The 19,924-nt window shown below is 41.5% G+C and overlaps 1 protein-coding gene across 1 annotated transcript; it reads right to left on the bottom strand.

The window, feature by feature from the left end:
- Positions 1 to 219: 219 nt before the first annotated feature.
- On the bottom strand, positions 220 to 19,723 carry CHCHD4 (coiled-coil-helix-coiled-coil-helix domain containing 4). The gene is made up of 3 exons (XM_050960876.1): positions 19,448 to 19,723; positions 12,747 to 12,845; positions 220 to 1,410 (listed from the first exon to the last, which is right to left on the bottom strand). The coding sequence occupies exons 1-3, from the start codon at positions 19,467 to 19,469 to the stop codon at positions 1,118 to 1,120; spliced, it is 414 nt and encodes a 137-aa protein (XP_050816833.1). The 5' UTR covers positions 19,470 to 19,723; the 3' UTR covers positions 220 to 1,117.
- Between the last annotated feature and the right edge of the window lie 201 nt (positions 19,724 to 19,924).

Raw genomic sequence — 19,924 nt, 5'->3', positions numbered from 1 at the left:
AACCATCCCACTCTAGCCTGAGGAGCTGCTTTCATTGCTCATGCTTCTCAGAGAAAGGAGGAATAAGCCATACACCTGGTAAATATAAAAGTTACTACTTTAATCTAAGAGGAATTTCAGATGAGTTCAAAATCTCTTTACAATATAAGACAATGTCATGCTTTACTTTCAAACCAAGCACTACTAATTCAAACAAACAAACAAACAAACGACACAGGCTTCTAAGCAAGGTAAGAAGATTTTACTTTTTTAATATGTGCTCAAGTCACAGTATCTGCTCTGAGGGTGTTACTCCAGGTAACATTTCAATTTATTGTCAATGGTATATTGTTAGAACTTGTCTATACAGAAGGAACAGGCACTAACAGAGGGACCCCAAAAGCAGGGCTTTCAGAAAAAAGGAACACAGTGATCAGCATTCTTCCCATTCACTTGATAGTTTTATCAAAAACTGCTCAACACACCACCATTTTCAAAAGGCAAGAGCCACATTCAATTCACAAAATTAAAAAAGCCACACATTTTAACTTTAGTTTTCAGGAAATCTTTACCTGGAATCAGTAGTATATGCAGCCAATACCTTTTAGTGCCATTTGAAATTATGGAGTTTGGAACTTCTAAGCTTAGCTCCTTTCCAACTTTAAGGGCTATTCTCTAGCAGAGAAGCTTTAAGAAATTCCACAAAATGCTTTTCCTATCAACAGCACAGAACACATTGAAAAGGAACAACTACTGATCAGAATGAACTGAAATGGATATAGACCGGACACGCTGGCTAATGGAACTTTTTGGTTGAAAAAAGTATGTTTTATACTTTTAAAGACATTATTCAACCCAATCTGCAAACTGAGAACTGGAGAAAATTGATTTTAAAGCAGTGGCTGTACCCACTAACAGTTTACACAGTACCTACACATATACTTGCTCTTTCTGCAGTGTTTACTTACAAGACCACAGGGCTGAGGTCTCTGCTCCTGTAATAACTTATTTCATACAATATAGTGTATAGAACATTAAAGGTGAAACACTTCTTGAAGACTCAAAAGACAGACACTTTTCAAAACGTCCATGTCTCTGATTTTTAAGGAGTGGAGACAAGAGCCTCCATGCATCTTCATTAGCTAGATCCCTTCTCCTCTTTGGCTACCACAGCCTCTGCAGGAGTAGTTTCCAAATCTTTGCTCTGATTTTCTCTCTCTTCATCATCTTCTTGAGGGTAAAGGTCTGGATACTTCTGCATGCACTCCTGCATGGCACGGAACTGGTCCACACAGTCCGATCCTTTTATTTCTTCTGTGCTATAGTGGAAACAGGAAAAGGCCGATTTGAATTGTTCCCCACAGGGACCACTAGCCATTCCACCAAGGCATGGGCAATTCCAATTGATATCTCCATTAGGCAATATCAATCCTGAACAAAAAGACAAAGACAGAATAAAAATTAGGTGTCCTATGGGTTGTCGTCTTGGTTTTTAGGTGAATTTTGTTCTATGAAATGTACTGGGTGACAGCATTGAAGTCTGAGGTTCTTTATTACATGCACAAAACCAGTACAGCATCAACAGTGGCAGTGCAAGCCACCCTTTATTGCCTAGCCAATCTGCCTCAACTCTGACCCGTATGACTCACTGCTGAGAAAGGGAAAGAGGAGAGGTTAGTTAATAGCCTCGTTCAGTCTTTGGGAAAATAAAGAAATTATAGGGAAGGAAACAGAGAAGACAATGTACAGATGGAAAAGAGGACACAATGACAACATCACAGGAAAAAATATCTGGATCTATTCTAGGAATGAAAACAGAAACCATGAAGGCAAGAAGTTAGTTAAACAGCTTAACAAGATCAAGAAATGTAAGCTTGTAAAAAAATAAAGTGAACTGATGATGTTATTATAGATTGTGCTACTTAGCCTTCATCCCCCAAGAAGATAACTTAAGGTTGCCTGATACTTACCACTATAAGACCCTGTTTTCAGTCGCTTATTATGTTGCCAAACTTTAACTGTTTGGACTGAAATTTTCCTTGATGAGTGTCTGCCTCAGTCGGATTTATTTTTTGAAAATTTAAGCCATAAAGCTTTGGCCATTGCTGAGAACAAGGCTAGGAAAAGATGTTTTGCCGTGTTAAAAAATTTAGGTGACTTTCTTTGAAAACTCCAGTGACCCCATGTTTGTAGCAGGGGCTTGAAATTTGGTAAAGCAGTAGCCTTTAACATCTAAAATCTCCGAAGATTCTATCTGCACTGGGCCTACTAGTTATGTTACCCCAAGTGCTTGGGGATCACAATTCATGTTTTATTTTTAAAAAACAAAAATGAACAAAGTAGGAAAAACAATAGCTAAGCACTCATTGTAGTATACACACTTAAAATGTTTACTATTTTTTACCCAAGAGTCTTGTGAGTCTCTGGAGTTCACTTCCATTCAACCAGATCAGGTCAGAAGAAAACAGCATTTACAACTGAAGCAAAGTGGGTTTGGTTCAGCACCCCAGAAGGCACTGAATTCTGACTATCTGCTTTACACCAAGCCTAGTAGTAAACTGCACAGCTCCCTTCGTACCATTTCTGTGTTGGAAGTGCTATTTACTACCCAAAGACTGGGACATTGTCATGCATAGATCTTTTGGATACGCTCACAGAATTGTCACTTATCCTGCTGGACAAAATCTCTTTCATGGATAAGATGTAGCTAGTACAGTCCATCATCTCTGGCAAACCATGGCTGAGATCCAAGCTGGGGAGGAGGGGAGAAGCAAGCAGGAGGTCATAAAAAAAGTGGATAGCCTGTTGCAGACTCTCTATTGCTAGGGATGATATAAAGCAGAAGAAATGTAGGTTGATCTTGCAGTGTAAAAGAAATATGGTTTTGCTTTGTAAATAGACCAAACTAGAATTTGAAGTCACTGAGGGACATTAGGGAATATCAGCTATTAAAATGACTTGTTGTGTCTCAAATACTTTAAGAACATAGAAAGTTTTCTGAAATTAGCCTGATCAGGGCATTGCAATAATAAAATTCCTTGTCATACAATCTTCAATCTGAAATAGAAATTATTAGTTTTAAAACTCAAGACTGCACGGTAACACAAAGTTCAACTGTAAATTATGGCTTTCCACACATGAATCTTTGGCACATACTCCTGGGATAGTGTAGAAGTAGAAAAATAGGTATAACTCCACTAATTTCACCATTAAGAAGACACAAGCTTCTAAATACCAACTACACAGAAACCACATTTTAAAAGAAAGCTGAACGAGAGTAAGAGTTTTGTTCCCTGTGGACCAGAGGCACAGAATAGTCTCCCTACACTAAAAGTGATATAGTATATTGGCTTTTAAAAAAAAAAAAATCCCTGAACTAATAGAAAGTTGCACTTTTTCTTCTGGAGGTAGTCTGCAGGACATTGATCCTCTAATCCAGACCTACTGTTAAGTACTAGTTGAGGCTCACTCGAAGACCACTCAATTTGCATCATAATAGATCCAGGACTTAGGCTGGCAATTAGTTGCAGAGCTCATCCAACCTAAACCCTCTTAGCTAACGGAAATTGATAACATCACAGCCACAAATAAAAATGCCTGTACTTATGGCAATACTTGTTTTGTCTTCTCTAACCTACTTAAGTGCCTATAATTAGGTTGTATCAGAGATCTGCATTAGGACTCCCTTTAACGGTACAGATTAATTCTTGGAATATTGACTTCTGTTGTAATTGGCTTGTAATGTAGATACATAGATTATTAGGGTTGGAAGGGATCTTACGAGATCATCTAGTCCAATCCCCTGCTCAAAGCAGAACCAATCCCCAAATGGCCCCCTCACGGACTGAACTCACAACCTGGGTTTAGCAGGCCAATGCTCAAACCACTGAGCTATCCCTATGAGCTCGTATATCTATTACTTACTGCACCTCTAAAGTCTTTCCTTTATTAATGCTTTTAAGTGGCATTCTGCTGGGCATTAACTTTTTTAAATCATCCAACGGTGTTATAAGAACGGCCATATGGGGTCAGACCAAAGGTCCATCTAGCCCAGTATCCTGTCTTCTGACAGTGGCCAATGCCAGGCGCCCCAGAGGGAATGAACAGAACAGGTAATCATCAAGTGATCCATCCCGTTGCCCATTTCCAGCTTCTGGCAAACAGAGGCTAGGGACACCATCCCTGCATGGCTAATAGCCATTGATGAATCTATCCTCCATGAATTTATCTAGTTCTTTTTTGAACGCTGTTATAGTCTCGGCCTTCACAACATCCTCTGGCAAACATCCTCTGGAGTTCCAAAGTTTGACTGAGCGTTGTGTGAAAAAATACTTCCTTTTGTTTGTTTTAAACCTGCTGCCTATAAATTTCATTTGGTGGCCCCTAGTTCTTGTGTTATGAGAAGGAGTAAACAACACTTACGTACTTTGTCCACACCAGTCATGATTTTATAGATCTCTATCACATCCTCCCTTAGTCATCTCTTTTCCAAGCTGAAAAGTCAGTCTTATTAATGTCTCCTCATACAACTGCCATTCTATACCCTAATCATTTTTGTTGCTCTTTTCTGAACCTTTCCCAATTCCAGTATATCTTTTTTGAGATGGGGAAACCACATCTGCACACAGTATTCAAGATATGGGTGTACCATGGATTTATATAGAGGCAATATGATATTTTCTGTCTTATTATCTACCCCTTTCCTAATGATTCCCAACATTCTGTTCGCTTTTTTAAGGTACTTGACTTGGTACTGCATGACATTTTGATTAAGAAATGTGACTGATATAAAATGAACCTGGCACCCATTAAATGGATTAAAAACTGGCTAACTGACAGGCCTCGAACTGCAAACTGGGAATCATTATCCAGCAGATGTGTTTCTAGTGCGGTCCCACAACGATTGGTTGTTGGCTATTGAAAATTTTTATCACTGACCTGGAAGAAATTATAAAATCATCACTGACAGACTTTGCAGATGACATAATAATCGGGGGAATGGTACATGCTGAAGAGGACAGGTCACTGATACAGAGCAAATGGGATCACTTGGTAATCTGGACGCAAGCAAACAATATGCATCTTAATACAGCTAAGTATATATCTAGGAACAAAGAATGTAGGCCACACTTACACGATGGGGGACTCTATCCTGGGAAGCAGTGACTCTGAAAAAGTTTTGGGGGTTGTGACAGAGTCACTGCACCTGCGCTTCCAATGCGATCCAATGGCTAAGAGGGCTAATACGATTCTTGGATGCATAAATGGGGGAATTTTGAGCAGAAGAGGATTATTTTACCTCTGTATTTGGCACTGATGTGACCTCTGCTGGAATACTGTGTTCAGTTTTGGTGTCCATAGTTCAAAAAGGGTGTTGATAAACTCGAGAGGGTTCAGAGAAGAGCCATGAGAATAATTAAAGAATTAGAAAACACACCTTATAGTGACAGACTAAAGGAACTCAATTTATTTAACTTAACACATAGAAGGTCATGGAGTGACCTGATTATAGCTTATAACTACTACGTGGGGAACAAATATTTGATAATGGGTACTTCAATCTTGCAAACATATAACATGATCCAATGGCCAGAAGTTGAAGCTAGACAAAAACTCAGACTGGAAATAAGGCATACATTTTCAACAGTGAGTATAATTAACCTTGGAACAATTTACCAAGGGTCACGGTTGATTCTCCATCACTGGCAATTTTAAAATTAATATTAGATGTTTGTCTAAAAGATATACTCTAGGAATTATATTGAGGAAGTTCTATGGCCTGTGTTATACAGAGGTGAGCCTGTATGATCATAATGGTCCCTTCTGGCACTGGAATCGACAAATTTAAAATACCCAGAATGCAAGAAGTGAATATTAGTTTGGCACATCCTGTATATTTGATAAAGACACTTAACATTTACGTTTTGTACATATTTAAAACACAGGAGTATAAACTGCAAGAAGTGCATTGATGTTGAATTAGCATTCTTAAGAGAACCTTTGTTTTAACTTCCTTACTTTTGAACATGTTAAATTCATAATATTAACATTTTAGTTTCTCAATCTTCTTCAGACACGCTCCCCATTCAAAAAAGCCTCAGGAAAACCCCAAAACAATTAGCCTTGAGGAACTTGTAGGCCCTTCAAAATTAAGTTATTGAAGACTAGGAGCTTACAAGCTCTGTTAGTTCCTTTGGCAAGACTGGAAAGCCATACAATTCTCTCTTGCATTGCAAAGAGGAAGTCAAGTTATCCCCCTCATTTAAATTTATCCTCAAAACTCACTTCTACTGTCTCACCTATGAAAAGTTTAAAAAAACCCACAAAAGCACTAAAGTTAATGGAACTGTCAAGACATGTATCCTATGTGATCTTGTAGTATCCTTTTCGTCCACCGACATTTTTTGAGGGGTCTGTTTATGATCCTCGTTTGTTGTATAATGGGAAGTTTCAGGGAAGGGCCGGTGCCTTCACTAGCAGTTTTGGGAACCACTCCTGCCACTAGACAATGATTTCAATAGAGAACCTGCTTTTACACTGAAATCTATTTATTGAGAATCTTTTGTGATTAATGCCTTCTACTTAAAACATTAGTTATGCTAATAGTGCTGTAACATTCACAGAAGTCACCTGGCATGCACAAAATATTTAAAAAACAATCATAAGAGGTTTCTTAATTTTAAATTATATATATATTTTGCAAGTAATAGGAACAGATCCTCAGTTAGGAACAGTCACCCTGAAAAATTCAACACCTGGGATGTTCATCTGTTTGCACCGTGGAAGCAAAAAGCAAAGTCTTAAATTGGGGAAAATATTTTTTCATCTTTCTGTAATTCAAAAGCAGATGAAGAGATTCTTAGGCAATTTTCCCAGCCCATACCTGCAAAGAGAGGATGTTATAACGAGAGTCACAATGTACCTTTAGGTACAACTTTTATGTTCTAAAAGCTGTAATTTAAATCTATCTCAGTTTGTCATCCCACTTAGCTGGGAATCATCTGCAGCTTTGCCCATTGTACTTTTAATACTTCTGGCTTAGAAAGTGGGCTCCAGACATAGGGAGGTGGTGGAATCTCCTTCCTTAGAGGTTTTTAAGGTCAGGCTTGACAAAGCCCTTGCTGGGATGATTTAGCTGGAGATTGGTCCTGCTTTGAGCAGGGGGTTGGACTAGATGACCTCCTGAGGTCCCTTCCAACCCTGATATTCTATGATCTTACTGAAGAGAAACAACACAATAATTAGGATTTTCCTATGCAATCTATTCATCAAACACTTAATAAAGAATCTTTGATGTAAAAGAGGAATTTAACAACTAGAGCTACAACAACAATTATGCTTTGTATTGTAATACCAAGTGTCAGGAAGGCTGCAAAATAATGATCACATTCTACATAAATTTAAAGGTTTTACATTATATTAGGACTCAGTGCAGATTAAGGCATTTATATAATAAGCATATTCCTCCTTAAATGTGATTATTTTGTGTATGGTACAGTAAAAAAAAGATCAAAAGGGCCATTACTGTGAATTATGTCACAGAAGCTGAACACTGGAAATCAGATCTCCTGTTCAAAGTATAAGCTAAATTAAAAAGACCAGCATGCTACTTTATGAATGGCTACAAACTTTTCCAATTTTCTCTTAAATAAAAATCACACAATAAACTAGAGCTTCTGCCCTACAATGCTTCAAAATGTTTTGCCCATGTCTTTCCCCTCCATTGATTTCCCTTCCCTCAGATACAACTGCAATCTGTGATACGTGAATTGTTTATCGTTTTTTGATTTGCTGTGTAGCAGCTTTGGAGAGCTGAAGTGAGAAACTTTGAGAAAACCCTTAAATTGTGGCAGCAACTCACATACAGTATTTAATGCAAAAACCATCTTCATGTTGGATCATAACCTTTCTAATGGAAAGACAGAGATAAGATGTCCTTTTCATTGCAAGATTTCCCCAACACAACTAGCTTCTAGCCTGTTCTCTCTCCTCCCCCATCCATAGTAAGCCTGGACAGGCCAAACTGGGGATTTAAATCCAGAGTACAGCTATCTGGTGGTCTAAAGTGCTGGAATTACTGCTTTGTGAGAGGACACATATCTCCCTCCCACCAAAGCCCTTCCACATCCAACATAAACATGGCATTTCACTAGCCTTCCAGATGAGTTGTCTTGGTCACCTTCGAATTCTGCCCAGACTATCCCACTGGGAAAGGAACTAGATTCTATGACATACTAACTTCATTTATGCAACCACTGCCATGAAAGAATAACAAAGCAACTTGTCCTTACACGTCCCAAGAGAAGAACTATGCGCAGAGTTCATGTTCGAATCACTTGTATCTGCGTCACACCAATGCCAAGAGATCCTTTTCTTCCCTCTTTTGATCTGGCACTGACAATACAGCAAACCTGACTGGCTTGCTCGACCATAATTATTAATATAAGTCAAAATATCATGAACTGTTGTGGCTCAGTTCCAAGGAGTTAAGTTTACATTCACACACTCCATTACTAGAGAAGCCCTCCTTGTTGAAGACATGACTTCCAGATCAGAACAGAAGTGATACTTTTAAAAAATTCCAACACACTGTCTTTACAATGATAATGGGAGATATTCTAAGACTTGAAGCAACTTCCTATAACCCAAGACTGCATGAATGTTAGAACTTGCCAATATAAGCAGCAGTCTTTTTTGTTCAGTTGCACACCACGTAAGGTGATTTTTCATTCTATGAACTGTTAAAATGCATTATAAAATCTCCTAGGGCTTATGTTCTCCAGATGTGAGGTTGTGGTGGGATCGTTATTTTCGGCAGTCTACTTTTGCAGAAGAGAGACAGGCCAAGCAGAAGGGAGTTGGGATCTTACCACCATCATATTGACCAATGAAAAAGATCATCCATCACAGGCTATTAACACTATAAGAGAAAATGGCTTTTTCTAAAATGTCTGAGACAGCATTTAAATATGTTTCTTCATTGTTTTTTCCACATAGTACAATAACTGGCTGATCAGATAAACTTCTCTCAGAAAATGCTTTTAATAGAAGGGTCAACTAACTACAGAACTGATTATTTGTAGATATTGTGGGCTCTATTCTCCACTGTATATAGTCAGGAAGTTGTATATACAGACATAAATTGAGAAGAAAACAGGTGCAAATACAGTTTGGATTTCATGGCCAGTACCAGATTCTACCTGAAATCTTTAGAATCTGATGCACTGATTTCAAAATGGAGATGCTGACAAATCTTATCGTGCAGATTGGTGAAAACAAAACTGCTGTTTGAGCATTGGCTCTTAGCCAATAACACATCTTGACTGAATATACGAGGGGTAAAGGAACTCCTGACAGACACTAAACTTTAGCTTCTACACATCCTTCTGAAATAAGACACACACAATGGAAAGTTTAAGGGGGAGAACAAACTACTACTATTCATCTCAGAAAGGGTGTAAGGTTAATCTCAATCACACCAAGGCTGCCAGTCCCCTATATTGAGAAAGCCAATTAAACTTATTTTGAGCACCGTATTCGAGGTATATCATCAAGTACTGTGTAAGAATGTCTGTTTCTACTTATTTGCTACTGTGAAGTTATGTTTAATCATCTTTTATTACTAGCTTTCACAAGAAGTTCCACATGGGCTGTTCTCTCAGCCTACATAACACTGTCTTAAATTCCCATATATTGGGCTAACACTAATAATGTCTTCGGTTAAACAACTGCACACACCAGGGTTAAATATTCTTCTAACATACATATGCTATCACATCCTTATTGCGATATTCTGAGGCATTGCTCTTCACTTAATAGATTCTAGCAGCCTTCTGAGTGGCTGAACTCACTGATAGCCAAGAGAGTAGGGTACAGAGCACCTCTCACCACACTGTCCTAAGCTTCAAGAGACATTTTTTACTTCGAATCAAGCATGCCATGGGAAGGAGTCTGATAAGTTACTGTTCTGCCTGAAAGAAATCTGTTCACCTGACACATGTGGCATCTAAAGTCATGAAAGATGTCTCTAAACCCTTGTCCCAATTTTCATTTAGATCATTACAAAGGTCAAAGGATCCAAGGTGAGGATGTGGTCAGATACAACTGTTCACTCTGAATAATGATGTAAACAGGCTCAGAATCTGTGCAGGTAGGTGAGGAATGCTCATTTTAGCACAAATCTATGTATAAAAATAAAAAAAAGAGTTTAATTATACAGGACAAGATGGTTCAAATTAGACTGTGTACTGTCTGTCTGTCTGTTTAACATAGCATCACCAATATCCTTTTCTGGGTGCTAAATAATGTGCGAATACTGCCCCCTAGAGATTACAATGCTGGGGCAGAGTTTCTGCTAACTATTGTATGTTTAACAGATTTTCAACTGGAAAAAGAAACAACTTACTCAACTTCAGTCAAAGTTGGAGGCAACAAGACTTGAGACTTAGTATGCCTCAATTCATGCAAACTGAAGTAGATGCTATAGCCAAATTTAAAACTGCAATACCTGAATTTATGCACCCAAATAAAAGTGAGCAGTTTTCAGAATTGCTTGAGTGTCCACAGTTTCAATTTATTTCAACAGGAGCTGTGAATCTCAGCACCTCTAAAAATAAGATTGTTTCCATTTAGTTCCTCATATTTCAAACAGTTTCCTTTTGTGCCTGGTGAACATAAAAGCAATCCAATAAATCTCAAATCCAGTCTTAAATTTTCATGGACATTTATTAGCCTGAGTCAAAATCTATCCACTCAGGTTTTACCATGACTATAAACTAAGGTATTTTACTCACCGATTTTAAGAAAAAAGATTACTTGCCCAAGGCAACCACGATTTTACAACGCTTAATTCCTTGTTATTTTGTCTCACAAAAAGATAATAAATAGCCATAGTAAAAGCAGATAGTTCTTAAATTTGTTCACTTGCAGATGTGAACTGTTTAGCATCAGTACTAGTTTATCTTGCATGATATTTTGGCAAACAACATTTGCAGTTTGGAACTGAAAAGTTACTTGCCTCTTAAGGCATTAGTGACAATTGGATCCCTTTATAGTTGTCATTATGTGACAGGAAGAGGAAAATAGTTTTAGACTTGTTGAAATGGGTTACTGGGTACAGAACATGACAAGGTCATGAGTGTAAGTCACTTTCACACTAACTGGGATTTCTGAAAAATCTCAGACTACTACTGCAACAAACTGCTCTGTGTGCTAGACTGCAGAATTAAATATTTCGAAGGACTGGATAGGGACTGAAGTAGTTGAGACTGAAGGTGGGACCATTAGAAAACCATACAGAATAAAGAAGTTAGAGAAATACTAAGCTACTGTATAGAATTAAACTGTGTTAACTCCTCTTCTTAGTTAATCACGTTTTGAACAGGTCTGTCTCTGATTTCTAAGAAAGAATTAAATTGTAGAATTACAGAAAGTTTGTTGATTGTTTGCCAAAATGGCAAATAAACTATGGTCATACTGTAACATTCTATACCTTGGGCGAGCGTAACCCCCTATTCCTCGTTTTCATATAATTGCGATCTTGCATATAAAGCATGCCTTGTGAGGTATCAGGGGAAAAGTTATGATCTGCTGAAAGTCATTTCTCTATCCATATATGTGTATCATTAATGCATATGAAGTTATGAGAATTGTGTTGTACGGCAGTCACTAAAACATGCTGTAAGTTGAGGAATCAGCCAGGTATCAGCTCTCCAGAGGCAACAGCAAGGAAAGTAACCAACACTCGGGTGGGGTGTCGAACAATCATCAACAGCCATTGTCCAGCAAGGGAACTACAGTGCAATGACTCATCTGCATGAGGTCACACCAGGGGAATTGCTCAGCCTTGCTTGGAGAGACTCAGCAATGCCTCCCAGACATACCTGGACTTGTGCTCCCTAAGACAGAGTGGACACATACTGGGCCCTTCTCCTGCTCCCACCTTCGCTGCAAGCAGCTAAGACACTGAGAAGAAGACAAGACTCCAATAGAGGAGAGTGGCCCGGGTTTAAGGAACAAACCTGTATATTAAGGACTGCAATATCCAGTGGGGTGAGAAAAACTGGTTAATCTAGATGTTGCCCAGTCTAATAGGGTTGAGAGTTTAGACTGCGTGCTAATGTTTTATTTTATTTTGGTAACCACTCTGACTTTTTGCCTATTATTTAAAATCTATCTTTGTAGTTAATAAATTTGTTTATTCCTGAAGCAGTGCGTTTGGTTTGGAGCATGTCAGAGACTCCCCTTGGGATAACAGGCCTGGTGCATATCAGTGTCTTTGTTAAACTGATGAACTCATATAAGCTTGCAGCATCCAGCAGGCATGACTGGACACTGCAAGACAGAGGTTCCTAGGGTTGTGTCGGGGGCCAGAGATACTGGCTAGTGTCATTTGGTTGCACAATCCAAGGAGCAGCTTATATACCAGCTGCTGTGTGTGAACAGCCCAGGAGTGGAGGTTCTCACAACAGAGCAGGGTAAGGTTGGCTCCCAGAGTCAAGGATCGGAGTGACCTACCAAATCAACGGTCCAGATAACACCAAAGGGGAATGTCACACCTACAGACAAGGATTATGTCTCAGTTTAAAAATAAAAAGGAAATTAAAGTAAAATTAAGAGCAAGCTTAATGGTACTGCCTTAGGAAAAAGACTGACCTAGCTTTTAGAGATTCTCTGAGGACCTACTCCACTAATTTGAATGGGAGCCACACAAATAGATTAGATTGTTACATATATGTCTTACCATCCTCTTACCAAATGTTACTGACCTTGGTCTTCATAAGGGTCATTGGGGTCATCTGCTACCAGTTCTGCACTGCTTGGCGTCTCATGGTCCTCTTTGGTCACGAATATAATTCTGTCTTTTCCTAAGGAAAGACAAAAAGCAAGAGTTCAGAAAAAGGATTAAGCTGAGACAAAACAAGCCATTTACAAAGCCGCTACACAGTACAAGCTTTTGAACTGTTCTGCATATAAACAGATGCATTCATTTTAAGAGCTAATGAGTCTGATCTATTTGGCCCTGTTTAGGCTTCAATTGGAGCAGTGTTTGGTTTTGGGCATCACATTTTAAAAAATACAAATTGGAGAGCGTTCAGAGGAGAGCCGCTAAAAATGACAAAAAGGATTTGGAAAATAAGACCTAAAAGGAGAGGTTAAGAGAATCAGGCTATGTTCAGTCTAGAAAAAAAGATGACTGAGGCGAGACAGGATAACTGTCTACAAATACATAAAAGATGGTATGAAGAGGACAGGGATCAATTATCCTAATTAATCAACAAGGACAGAGCAAGACATAATGAGCTTAAGATACAGCAGGGTAATTTAGGAAAAATATTCACATCTTTATAAGAACAGTTAGGCAATAGAACGTGATGCCAGGGGAGACGTAGAGGGGTCCTCATTGAAGGGATTCATGGCTACCATAGGTGTCCATCTATCAGAGCTTCTGAGTCAACTGCTAGGATTCATGGAATAGAGGTTAGAAATTACTCTGGGACTCACTATTATTTGTATTTCAGTGACACCTAGGAACCACAATAAAAAAATTAGGGACCCTTTATGATAAAAAAAACAGTACTTCCTTATTTACTTTCTTCCTACCAGTCATGATTTTACAGACCTCTATCATATCCCCCTTTAATCGTCTCTTTTCTAAGCTAAAAAGAGTCCCAGTCTTATTACTGTCTCTTCGCATGGAAGCTGTTCCATACCCCTAATCATTTTTGTTTCCCTTTCTGTTACCTTTTCTGAGGTGGGATGACCACATCTGCCTGCAGTATTCAAGATGTGGGCATACCATATATAGAGGCAATATGATATTTTCTGTCCTGTTATCTATCCTTTTCCTAATGATTCCCAACATTGTCAGCTTTTTTGACTGCCGCTGCACATTGAGTGAATGTTTTCAGAGAATTATTCACAATGACTCCAAGATCTCTTTCTTTCTTAGCTAATTTAGACCTCATCATTTTATATATGTAGTTGGGATTATGTTTCCCAAGGTGCATTACTTTTCATTTTTTAACACTGAATTTCATCTGCCATTTTGTTGCCCAGTCATCCAGTTTTGTGAGAACCCTTTGCAACTCTTCACAGTCTGCCTGGGACTTAACTACCTGGAGAAGTTTTGTATCATCAGCAAATTTTGCCACCTCACTGTGTACACCCTTTTCCAGATCATTTATATGTTAAACAGTACTGGTCCCAGTGTAGACCCCTCAGGGACACCACTATTTACCTCTGTCCATTCTGAAAACTGACCATTTATTCTTAGCCTTTGTTTCTTATCTCTTAACCAGTTACTGATCCATGAGAGGACCTTCCCTCTTATCCCATGGCAGCTTATTTTGCTTAAGAGCCTTTGGTGAGGAGCCTTGTCAAAAGCTTTCTGAAAATCTAAGTATCAGAGGGGTAACCGTGTTAGTCTGGAACTGTAAAAGCAGCAAAGAGTCCTGTGGCACCTTACAGACTAACACTTCGTCGGATGTATTCACCCACAAAAGCTCATGCTCCAATATGTCTGTTAGTCTATAAGGTGCCACTGGACTCTTTGCCGCTGAAAATCTAAGTACACTATATCCAATGGCTCACCCTTTTCCACATGCTTGTTGACCCCCTCAAGAATTCTAGCAGATTGGTGAGGCATGATTTCCCTTTACAAAAACCATGCTGATGCGTCCCTCAACAAATTGTGTTCATCTATGTGTCTGATAATTCTGTTCTTTACTATAGTTTCAACCAATTTTACTGGTACTGAAGTTAATTTTATTGGCCTGTAATTGCCGAGATCACCTCTGGAGCCTTTTTTAAAAATTGGCATCACATTAGCTATCCTCCAGTCATCTGATACAGAAGCTGATTTAAATGATAGGTTACATACCACAGTTAGTAGTTCTGCAATTTCACATTTTAGTTCCTTCAGAACTCTTGGGTGAATACCATGTGGTCTTGGTGACTTATTACTATTCAGTTGATCAATTTGTTCCAAACCTCCTTTAATGACACCTCAATCTGGGACAGTTCCTCAGATTTGTCACCTAAAAAGAATGGCTCAGGTTTGGGAATCTCCACCACATCCTCAGCCGTGAAGACAGATGCAAAGAATTCATTTAGTTTCTCTGCAATGGACTTTACTGTCTCATTAGACAGTAAAGACAGGACCCAAACCATATTCTCTTGATGCATATAGGCAGGATTTCCACTAAGATATACTAAGGCAGCTAAAAATGGCAAATGTTTGGCTAATTTCAGGTGAACTTGAAAGGTCAAAGCCATAAGGCACCACTGGCTTGCTAAGAACATCTGCAACCTCCCTCTGCACTCGCCACATATGCAGATACAACATAACTTAAAAGCAAAGTAACCAGCTTCCCACTGATCTTTCCCACACATCAAACACCAGATAACTTCTTTTATAGTCTTTCAAAATATTAACTAGCTAGCACTAGTTAAAGTTTAGCATAGAAAAAACAATGATCAATCAATAAGTAAGAAACTATGTACAACATTACACCATTTATTCATGTAGTCCAATATTCCTCCTCCAACAGAGGAAGCTAGAAAACCCCATAATATATCTAATCAGTTGTAGGCAGATTTTATTAAGGTGCACATCACTGGAGTAGAGTTGCACAATGCTGTACAGTTGGAGCTGGGGGTTGATGTGGGGGAGACACCGCAAGGGTTAGGAAGGAGTTTATCTTATGCCCTGAGGCATTCGAAGTGATTAGTCTTATCTTGGCAGGCATAGCTACTGTCAAGGTGACCTAGAAGAATTACTGCTCTTCAGGGGAGACATGTCTGTCTAGCATGCATGTAAGGTAATCTGCTACAGGGCAGGTAGCACTTTTAGGCAGTCTTGACTGCGACTTGTCAAAATTTATTTATTTTTGCAATTAGTTACCATAAGAACTAAAACTCAGGTGCAGGTCTGTATATATCCTGTTTACAATCTAGATAAACAGGAAACTGGCAGCTATTAACTTGTAACCAAGGTCACAGCTCATTTCACTGAAGATCAAGGAAGATGAAAAGTTATAGTAATTCAAAACTGGCTTGGATAGCAAAACCATCAAATGGACTGAGAGTTGGCTAAAGGGACACAAACAAAGGGTACTGATTAATGGCACATGTGCTGAATTCCAGACAAGTGTCTAGTGGGATATTAAGGCAGTCTGTATTAGGGATGGATTCAATAATGATCTAAATAAACAAGTAAAGAGCGTATTAAATTTGCAGATCATATTAAATTAGGAAGTGCTGTGAACACTACCAAGGATAAAAAAATACAGTCTGCATAAGATTTGAAGAGTGTAAACACTACAAAGGTAGAACTCACTATGATGGTCCCAGGGTATACAACTAGAGCAGGGGTCCCCAACGTGGTGCCCATGGGCGTCATGGTGCCCGCCGGGGTGTCTAAGTGCGCCCACGTACTGGCTGGCAGACGAGCATCCGCCGAAATGCCACTGACAAGCAGCGTCATCCAGAGGCGTCGCTGCCAAAATGCCGCCACTGCCTATTGACATTGCCGCTTGTTGGCAGCAATTCGGAGCATGCTCGTCCGCCACCACGGTCCTCCGTGGTTCATCGTCTGGCGCCCGCCAGACAAAAAAGGTTGGGGACCACTGAACTAGAGTAATGAAAAGTTTAGGGGAAATGTAGGATGATTCTCAGAGTAAATTTTTCTAACTGAAGTCTATGAGACTGCAGAATAGTCTCCCAAGAGGAGTGTTGGAAACTTCATTGGGAAACAATCCTTCATTTGGGAGGGAAGAGAAAGGGTGATATACAAAAGTCTCCCTTCTGTCTCACATTTCCATGAAGCTACCATAGTAAATCAACAGGGAGGGTGGGATTAGAAATTAAGGCTTTCCTGGCTATCAGTAACGTTATTGCCATCAGCGGACACATACAAATTCCAAGATGTACATGGTTTGGTGAAACGTTTACTAATGTGTCTGAAATATATCAGTTAAATGTGTGAAGCATGACAATTGCTATTTCAAACACTGTACAATGCATGACTGCAAATGCTCCACTCTGTCAAACTTTGCCGCCATGAATAATACTCAAACAAATTATTAATCAATTTGTAAGCGCCAAGAGGATAACAGGGTTATAAGGAATAGGCAGCATTGATTTTTCAAGAAAAAATAATGACAAAACAACCTACTTTCCTTCCATGACAAGATTACTGGCCTAGTGACTAGCAGTGAAGCAGTAGGTGTGATATATAGGGTCCTACCAAATTCCTGGCCATGAAAAACATGTCTCAGACTGTGAAATCTGGCTATTGTAGGGAAGTTGTGATATTGCCACCCTTACTTCTGTGCTGCCTTAAGAGCTGGGTGGCCAACAGCAGGGCTGGCTCCTAGGCAGGGGTGTATGTGTATCATGGGGCTCCGCACACTGCCCCCACCCTGAGCACCAGCGCTGCACTCCCATTGATTGGTTCCTGGTCAGTGGGAGCTGGGGGGTGCCTGCGGGCAAGAGCCACACGGAGCTGAACCTGCTGCTGGCCACTTCTGGGGGGCAGCATGGTCCTTGGTGCCAGGACAGGCAGGAAACCTGCCTTAGAACCCCCTTTGTGCCCCTGACCGTGAGCCGCCCAAAGTAAGCATGTGCCCCAAGCCCCTCGAACCCAGAGCCCCCTCCTGCACCCCAAAACCCTCATCCCCAGACCCACCTCAGAGCTCACACCCCCCAACCCAGAGCTCTCTCTCACACCCTGAACCCTCATCCTCAGCCCCATCCCCTCCCATACCCCAACCACCTGCCTCAACCCGCAGCCCCTGCCTGCACTCCGAATCCCTCAGCCCCATCTCCCAGCTTGGAGCCCCCCTCCTGTACTCCAAACCCATCATCTGCAGCCCCACCCCAGAGCCCATACCCCCAGCTGCAGCCCTTATCCCCCCTCACCTCAATTCCTGCCCCAGCCCAGAGCCCCCTCCCACATCCTCAACCCCCCATTTCTGGCCCCACCTTGGAGCTCGCACTCCCAGTTAGAACCCTTACCCTCCCCGCACCCTAACCCCTTGCCCCAGCCCAGTGAAAGTAAGTGAGGATGGGGGAGAGCAAACCACCAAGGGAGGGAATATATTGAGCAGAAGTGGGGCCTCAGGGAAGGCGTGGGGCTAGGGTGTTCACTTTTGTGCAAGTAGAAAGTTGGTAACCCTAGTGATAGGTGGTCAGGTCTCTGTAATGCCTCATACAGCACAGTACCCAGCAGCACCACACTAGGATACCCGAGTCAATGTGGAGCCAAACAGGCATGTCCCCAGTATGTCTTACACACCATCCTGTGCAACTTTGGGGTTCTCCTTGTTCTCCGATCTGAGTACTGACCTAGCTCAGATAGTGAGATCTACCACAACCACAGTGCAATCTGGCTACAAGACACAAAAATTACCATGCTAAATTTAATAAGTGGTCATATAACCCAGTGTTACATCTCCAGCACAGACAGCACCAGCCCTTCACAGGAAGGTCAAAGGTAATCAGATAGTGGACAATTAAGTCTTATCTACACAGTGTGACAATGCTGCACTAGAGGGATGTGAATCCTAAAGTGCTGAAGGCAGAATGTTGGTATGCTTCAGAATTCACCCAAGCCCCAAGGCACCCTGATGATGACCCCTGAGAGTAGGTTCTTACTTAACACCTGCTATAAGATGGCTTGTGCTGCATAGTACATGGGTTTTATTTATTACATTCTAACATAACTGGGTATTTTTACCATGAGTATGTGTGCAGGGCTGACGTGGGGGGGGGGGAAAGGGGAACAAATTAGCGGGGCCCAGCGGTCATGAAGGGGGCCCAGGGCCTGAGCCGGTGGACCCTTGCTGGGGGGGGGAGGGGGATTTTTTTTCCACCAGGGCCCAAACCCGCTCCCAGCGGCCCTGTATGTGTGCCTAATCCTTATTTGATACCGACTAAACTCTTGGCTTCAGAGTGACTTGTCAACTCTCATTATTTTATCACAAATCTCATGATATCGGATGTATTTCTTAACACTGCAATTGTTGGAATGAAGAGAGTCAATTGTATTTTTTATGAAAGTAACCCCTAATTGTCATGACTGAGAGCGAAAAAAAGCACGAAAATGGGACACGAGCAAGCCCTAAAGGCTCAAAAACCAGAAGGCAAACACGGGCGGGGGGAAAGGCTCCTGATTTGTAAACCCCGAGGCTAGCCGCACTGCACTCGTTAATTATGGCGCACGAAGCAGCACTGCCCTTGATGGCTGCGCAGGGCGCCGCCTGTCCCCATGTGCTGGCGGGAACGCAGCTCCGGGGGCCCGCTACCCCACGCTGTGATCCCCCCTCCCCCGTGCTCTCTCTCCCCAGCCCCTCCACTAGCCCGCAGCCCCAAACCACCGCCGGCCCGGGCCCACCTGCCCCGAGAGCAGGCCCTTCTCACCGCCACCCCCCGCAGGCCCTTACGCCCCTCCCCTCCCGCCACGCACCTTCTTCCCTGCAGTAGGACATGGTGAGGGGTGGGGTGGTCTCTCTCCGCAGCTCCGGCCCGCGGCGACTGACTGACCCAGCCAGCGACCCGTCCGCCCCGCCAGCACCTGAACCAGCGGCAACCGGCGCACCACACGGCGACCTCTCACCCCGCTCCCAGAAGGACCCCGGGCTGCCCTGCACCGCGCCTGATTGACAGCCGTATTCGAGAGCCTGAGGGCTGCGAAGAGAGCGCCCTCTAACGGCCGTAGCTCCACGGAGGAGCAGTTAGGAAAGCAGGGGCCGCAACAAAAGGACCAGGAGCTTTGCCGTCCACCCTTCTGCCTATCCCAGCGTGCTTTGCGTTTTGCCGCGCTTCTTACAGACCCAGGACTGCATTTCCCATCGTGCCCTGTGACAGCGAACTTCTGGCACGCCTCTGATTCGATTGCCCGAACGAACGCATGGACTACATTTCCCAGCATGCCCTACGGCGA

This window comes from Gopherus flavomarginatus, chromosome 6, assembly GCF_025201925.1.
Source record: "Gopherus flavomarginatus isolate rGopFla2 chromosome 6, rGopFla2.mat.asm, whole genome shotgun sequence".
NCBI classification, from domain to species: Eukaryota; Metazoa; Chordata; order Testudines; family Testudinidae; genus Gopherus; species Gopherus flavomarginatus.
This window is presented reverse-complemented; position numbering and strand designations above follow the sequence as displayed.

Bases quoted from the DNA above. Each gene is read 5' to 3' on its own strand.
- CHCHD4 (XM_050960876.1), bottom strand. From the start codon at position 19,469: ATGTCCTACTGCAGGGAAGAAG. The intron at 12,846-19,447 runs GTGCGTGGCGGG...GTCTTTCCTTAG, and splicing joins GTCCTACTGCAGGGAAGAAG to GAAAAGACAGAATTATATTC. The intron at 1,411-12,746 runs GTCAGTAACATT...CTTTTTGTTCAG, and splicing joins TGACCCTTATGAAGACCAAG to GATTGATATTGCCTAATGGA.